General features: G+C 40.1%; 1 protein-coding gene across 1 annotated transcript; it reads left to right on the forward strand.

The window, feature by feature from the left end:
- The first annotated feature begins 865 nt into the window (after window positions 1-865).
- On the forward strand, window positions 866-4,762 carry MFAP3L (microfibril associated protein 3 like). The gene is made up of 2 exons (XM_060246538.1): window positions 866-1,269; window positions 3,821-4,762. Exons 1-2 carry the CDS (start codon window positions 987-989, stop codon window positions 4,699-4,701), a joined length of 1,164 nt encoding a protein of 387 aa, XP_060102521.1. The 5' UTR covers window positions 866-986; the 3' UTR covers window positions 4,702-4,762.
- Window positions 4,763-6,915: the final 2,153 nt, after the last annotated feature.

A 6,915-nucleotide genomic window follows, 5' to 3' on the forward strand; every position in this document is an offset into this window, starting at 1 on the left:
TAGCCAAGATCCTTTAAACTACTGATGCCAGCAGTTGAACCCAAGATGTTCTGCATACAAAACATGTGCTCTGCCACTAAGCTACAGCCTGTTCTTTATTACCTCCTACAATAGTGCATTTAAATTCAGCATTTTGTAATTCAGCCTAACACATTAGTTATCTTTCATTTTACGCAATAGGGCAGTGCTTTGCTCTTTACAAGTTATGATAGGCAAGTCTGTGGTACTAACTATCTTAATGACTTAGAGATGTGTTGCTATAATGAAAATATGAAGCACATGATTACACATATTCAGTGGAATAGATGCTGAACTGTTCTGGATCTAATGAAACCATTGCTTTAATTGCATCTACAATAGAAAGCTTTTCTTTAGATAATTGACTACTGAAAGATTGTAATAAATTAAAGTGTGATTTGGTATTCTACTTTATGCACATTTTGTAAGGTGTGCAAAATTAATGCCTTTCAATAGTCTCAGAGAATCATTAAACTCAAGACACTTTCACTTAAAAGCATTTTTGGCATAATTAGATTGGTTAAATACATTAACTACCCTTGCAGTGTTCATCACGCCCATATTGTATTGATTTTAACAAGGCTGGTTGTAGGAGTCCTGACAAATGGAACTAACAGTGTCAGCAGCAATAAATATGCCTTTTCCTTTTGCATCTGAAATTCCTTAAACATTAAATGGAGGATGAAGATTATCTCATATGTTGTATTTCCTTCATCAAATTAAATTGGATATGGTCATTAATTTGAACAAAACAGGACCTATGTTACTAATAGGGAGGAAGGGAGGTTTATAGTTCTATTCATCTCCCTAATTTGCTGATTATGCTTGTTTTGTCTTTTTGTAGGATTTTCTTGCCTTTTAAAATTTAGTGGATTGGGGCTAATACTTCCTGTGGCTTCTTCAGGACAATACATTATAGGTAATTCCTGACCCAGCATTCACTCTTCTCTGCATTATCCTGAAGACAGATGAATATGTTCAACAACCATCTCTTTCTGTCCTACTGGACTACCATAAGCCTTTTCAATCTACTAGCAGCTTGGACAGCTGCTGAAGATGTCACAAACAGCACTTTAAACCACACTGACATGCTCTTAGGATCTGTGCCTGTGGTCATCTACAGAGTCGATCACATTACAGTGAAAGAAGGTTACAGTGCCTTGATTGACTGCAACATTCAGGGTCATCCTGGGCCAGAGTATGAGTGGTACAGCTCCAATGGCCATTTGCTGAAAGAAGATGAGGATGGAGGTAAGAGAGAGACTGTAACTGCCTTATCCTGTCTTATTTGATCTAAGGGTTTTGAGGGTTTTAGAAGAGTGGGATTTGTTAGGACTAAATCCTCCATCCTTGTTTTGCTACAGCTTTTCCAGTCAAAAACCTGCCCCCATTTAGTAAATCCAGAGCCACGTGCAAAGGGACTAATATAGCTACAATCCTCCTTTCCATGTCTAACTATGGCTGTGGATGAGCCACAAGGGAGTCCTTCTCAGCCCAGGCCTGACCAGCTTTAAATACACACTGGCCTACTTCACATCCTGGTCATCCTTTGCCCTCCTACAAGACATGTGGCCTTGTATGGGCTTTGTTTGCATCGGTGTGATGACCACTCTCAACTGATGTTGCTATATTACAGTGGTATCTTCTGTCCAATGTACGGATTGCTGTGACTACCATTGCTGTCCCGGGCCACAAGGTCACTGCATTGCCTGACTGTGGGGCCATCTTGTTATTGCTGTTGGCTGCTGAAAGTTCTTGCTTCAGGGACACTTTTGTAGGATCTCCCGGGAAAGGGTTAGACCTATATAACGTCACATTCCCTGAACCAGTTTATATCATCAACATAGCCACAGGATAAGAATATTCCCAGAATTTTTTTCAAAAACCGTCAAGGGTTATACCATTCAATGCCTTCATACCAATTATATTCTCAGATGAAATTTACCCTTCAACCCAAACTTACTATGTGGATATCTGTGAAATGAATCTCCAAAAGTGACCTACACAGGAAATTTTTGTTTGTTTGTTTTTTGAGGGGTGGGGGAGGGATATGCCATGGTGTCCTTAAAAAACATTAAGAGGTTTCACACAAATAGTATTCCTGATGTGGCTTGCCCACTGTAATTATTTTGCTCTATCAAAATGCAAAGTTTCTGAGTAACAGCTGACCTGAGCAACCCATTTGATTACATAACAATGAAAAATGCAGCTGGCTGGGAAAGCAGCATGTTGTTTTCTCTGCTTTATATGTAACTAAATACATACAAGAGAAATGTGTTTACACATTTGCCATCTGAAGACAAAGAAAGGAACAAGCTGAACTAAGGAAAATGGAGTTTCAGAAGCCATGTGGGAGGCATACAGCACAGTCTTTTGTAATTTGTACTGTGAGTGATTCTGCTGGAGTCTGAACAATTCTCCTGGATTATTCAAAGCACTGGGGTCAAAAGCGCTGTAATTTGCAAGTCTTAAATTAAAACACTAGCAGAGTACCTGCCATTGTGACGAATGGGAGGTCCTATGAATCACCAGGCAGGGCAAGTGAGAGTACTGAACAGTGCTTTCGCTACTGTAGGCAGCCAGTGCAAACACAGCAAAAGACCTCCATTTTCACTTATGCATTCCGATCTCCATTTCTTTCCACTCTCTGATCTCTATTGCTCTCCAGGCATGTTGGACTTCTGACCAGGGGCAGTGGGGGAGATTGCTTCCATGTTGGACTTCTGACCAGGGGCAGTAGGGGAGATTGCTTAAATACCCTCAAGTCTACTTTCTACATTACACAAACACATCATTAACTGTGCACTGAAGTGCCTAGAAGCTAACAAGTTACAGAATATACCACTAATCACTGGTTCCACCTATGATACTGTCTCTCATATTTTCTTCATTTTTGTTTTGAGCTGCTAAGAGCAAGAACCTGCTCAATAGACAGATTAAAAAGAGTTCAATGGATTTCTCAACTCAAAATGGAAACCAAGGGAGGTGTGTTACTTTAGAATTTCTGCCTTTGCTTGTTCATAAATTCTGTATCCATACGCTTGCACTGGCCCTAAAAGCTGTTCCCTCACCCTTTTTCATGACAACCATGCCATAGATGTGGACACTTGCATCTTTCCTAACAAACCATGCTTTTTGTTTGTTTTTAAGAGGTTTTTTCCCCCCTCTGAGACACAATGCAGGAGAACATTTTTGGGTACATTACCAATTTAAGCAGTCATTCTAAGCCCAAGACGCACATACACAGAGTTAAAATAAACACTGAGTCCATGATAACCATTTACAAGACTGGATCTCATCTTCCCACTTGATTTACAAAGCACTTAAATTCTATTTCCTTGCACAAAAGCGTTTTTTTTAAAAATTCAATATTCTCTTCAAGCTTGAAGAATTTAGCAATAACACCTTAAAGGTTTTTCTTCTGTACAGCTTATACAGTTGACTAAACCTGAAGGATTTGTGGGATGTTTTCCCCCCAGGGAACACAACCAGCTATATTATCAAGCAATACTTCATGGAAATTTATGGCACCCCCTATAGGAATAAGCTCTGTCTAGATCCTATCAATGGCCAGTTCTTTCTCCCAGTAACATACTTTAATTGTTTTCAACAAAAATGCATAGCTGTGATTTCCCACAGTATGGATTATCATGGATAAAATTTTTAGAACTCTTTCTTTGCAAATAGTGTTGACCCCTGGTGTGTGGCCCTCTAAATACAGATACATTGTCAAAACCCACTGTTTGATTATCTGTTAATACAAACACATTGATTGTACTGATGATTTCTGCTTTCTTTTCAGCAAGAAAATGGATTCTTGACAATGGTCAACTAAACATCACTAGTGTATCATTTGATGATCGAGGAAAATATACTTGTGTTGCTTCTAACATCTATGGCCGAGTAAATAACACCGTTACTCTAAGGGTTGTCTTCACTTCTGGTGATATGGGGATCTACTACATGATTGTATGCCTTGTAGCTTTTACTGTTGTTTTGATCTTAAACATTACAAGGCTGTGCATGATGAGCAGCCACCTGAAGAAGACTGAGAAAGCCATCAATGAATTCTTCCGAACAGAAGGAGCAGAGAAATTGCAAAAAGCTTTTGAAATTGCTAAACGCATCCCAATTATCACCTCAGCAAAAACTCTTGAGCTTGCTAAAGTAACACAGTTCAAGACCATGGAGTTTGCCCGCTATATTGAGGAACTGGCAAGGAGTGTTCCACTGCCACCTCTCATCATGAACTGTAGAACAATAATGGAAGAAATCATGGAGGTGGTGGGACTTGAGGAACAGGGGCACAACTTTGTAAGGCATTCGGCTGTAGGACAGGAGACCACTGACACAGAGGAAATGTACGTGATTCCTAGTGCCCTGAAGCGTAGAGGCTCTCTCACTGCTGAGTCCGATGCATCTTCTCTCCATGAACCGCCACTCAAGATTGCAATCAAAGTGTCTATTCACCAGTTAACTAAAAAGGACTGTATGGATGACCAGTCACAAGACAGTATCCAATTAGAAATTAAAGAAGAGAGGGAAGAAGATGAGATTGTCCAAAGACCAGCACAGGCACTTGATCCAGTCTCAGACACTGAGCCTCCTGTAGAACCAAATCCTACTGACACAGCTCTGCGAAGTGACAAGGATGCTTGTGTTATTTATGAAAGCCATGTATGATAGGGTTCCCCCCCACCCCCACAGATCTATGCATAGCAAGAAATCAGGTGGAGCACTCTTTTTATTTAAAGAGATAATGTATTTGCCACTAAGCCTTACCTGAAGACTATCACAGCAAGCGCATGTATGTGGATTACTTGGCACTTTCTTCGTCATTATATAACTTCATTTAAAAGTTGGACAAAATAATTACTCTTACACTCATATTAATTTCTGATTTTGGTTCAGGAGAATTTTTGTCGGTTCACAAAACATTTACCTCAGAGCATTTTTAAGGCCAATGTTGCTTTCAGTGGCTACCTGAGAATCGTGTGCAGTTCTTAAGCCTCTGAGGTTGCCAGAGTCAATGGAATGACTTTTTCAGTTGTATGGTTGTGGGATTGCTGTATTACATAAGCTGAGGAAGTGAGGGAAAGCTGCTTTTCATTTTGCTCTTCTCATTCACTCCTTCCCCTCTGCGTTTTTTTTTACCTTGCTTCTAAGGTTTTTGAAACAGTGTCCAATAGGGAGTATTTCTAGTTAAGTTAAGATCCTTGTGGGATGTCATTTAACAAACATCTGTGCTGAACTTTAGCAGATGGATAAAGAAGGCCAAATGCATTTCTTTCATGGGAAGGCAGATAGTTTGTGTTTAAAGCATGTGAAAAACATCCATTTTCTTCTTAAGAGAAGGAGGGGACCAGAAAATTCTCATTCACAGATACACAGCTCATTTATTTTTTGTTGGAAGGAGAGGGTTTGTCCCCTGCCAAAAAGTCACAATGCAAACAATAAGTGTAACTTCCCATTTGCTGTGCTAGGATGACCAAGTGCAAAGAAGGGCAGGGATCCTTGTGTAGCCAGAACAGGGAATTTCTACAGGGGATCCTTTTCTCATCTCCACCTAACAAGTAGCACCTGCAGGGATGAGCAACCTTAGGGTTCCCCACATATACATACTAGTGGTTCTGTGGGGGCATTTGCAGAAATGACACTGTGTGTGTAGGTGGGGAGAGGCTAAAGCCATTTCTCCCTATTTGCCAGGGTGACAAACAGAAAAGCAATGTTCCCTCTAAGCTGTGGAATCGTGTGAGCAAAAATTCTACTTTGTGAGCTACTGGCATTAAAGTTATGAGCTACTAGCATTAATGTTGTGAGCTACTGCATAAATTAGTTTGCTCTAGGGCCATTTTTCCTGAGTTGAGACAAAAATGTATGAGCTGGAGGCTAAAAATTGTGAACTAGCTCACACTAACTCCACTTAGAGGGAACACAGCAGAAAAGAGCTGGTGTGCATCTGGGAGACACAAAACTCCCATTGCATGTGTGATACAAAGTCCTTCTGTTGTTCACTGACAAACACAAGGACCTTGTAATGTGTAAATGGAGCTTCAGGAAGCACGTTTCCCTTTGCATTTGGTCAACACAGAGGTGCTATTAATTTCAGTGAGACATGAACACAGGTAATTGTGCAGACTTTGCTGTTATGGCTCAATGACAGAGCACATACTTTACATGCAGATGGTTTGAGGTTCAGTTCCCACTCTCTCCAGTTAAAGGACCTTAAGGAACAGGTATTGGGGAAGACTTTTCTCTATCAAGGTCCCTGGAGAGCTGCTGCCAGGCAGAGTGCACAATACTGAACTAGTCTGACCTGGTATAGGACAGCTCATGTATTTAATTTTTTTACACATACACAGTAATCTGTTGTCAAGGCACGGATATCTGTTTACCACAATTCTCATATTAAGTAGTGTCAGTAGATACTCTTACTGATTCAGATGAGGTTAAACAGTTGTCCACATATTTACTGCAAAGTCCCTAAAGAGTCCCGCTGCACAAAAAATGGCAAACACTATGTCAGCCAGGGCACAGTTGTGCAATTGTTTTGCTAATTAAAATAACCATATTCTTCCTCTGTGGGAAGTTTGCAGATACTTGGCCATTTGTGATGCATTCTTCTACAGCTGAGTGGGGAGATTAGCATCTTAAACTTTGCATCTAGACTGAAGCTGAAGTAATGATTTACATTTCATTTATATAATAATAGCAACACTCTAGAGAAGATTGTTTACAGGAGTGAATTCTGGAAGAGCCATGGCATGTTATTAAATGCACACCTAGTGTGCATTTCACTCAGAGCTACTGAAGTCATGTAATGTAAAGAAACAATCATGAAGATCCTCTGTATTTAGGGAAAAAAGTAATGAATTCATTGCTAATGTGTGTTATCAT

Source organism: Heteronotia binoei, chromosome 9, assembly GCF_032191835.1.
Source record: "Heteronotia binoei isolate CCM8104 ecotype False Entrance Well chromosome 9, APGP_CSIRO_Hbin_v1, whole genome shotgun sequence".
Classification (NCBI taxonomy): domain Eukaryota; kingdom Metazoa; phylum Chordata; class Lepidosauria; order Squamata; family Gekkonidae; genus Heteronotia; species Heteronotia binoei.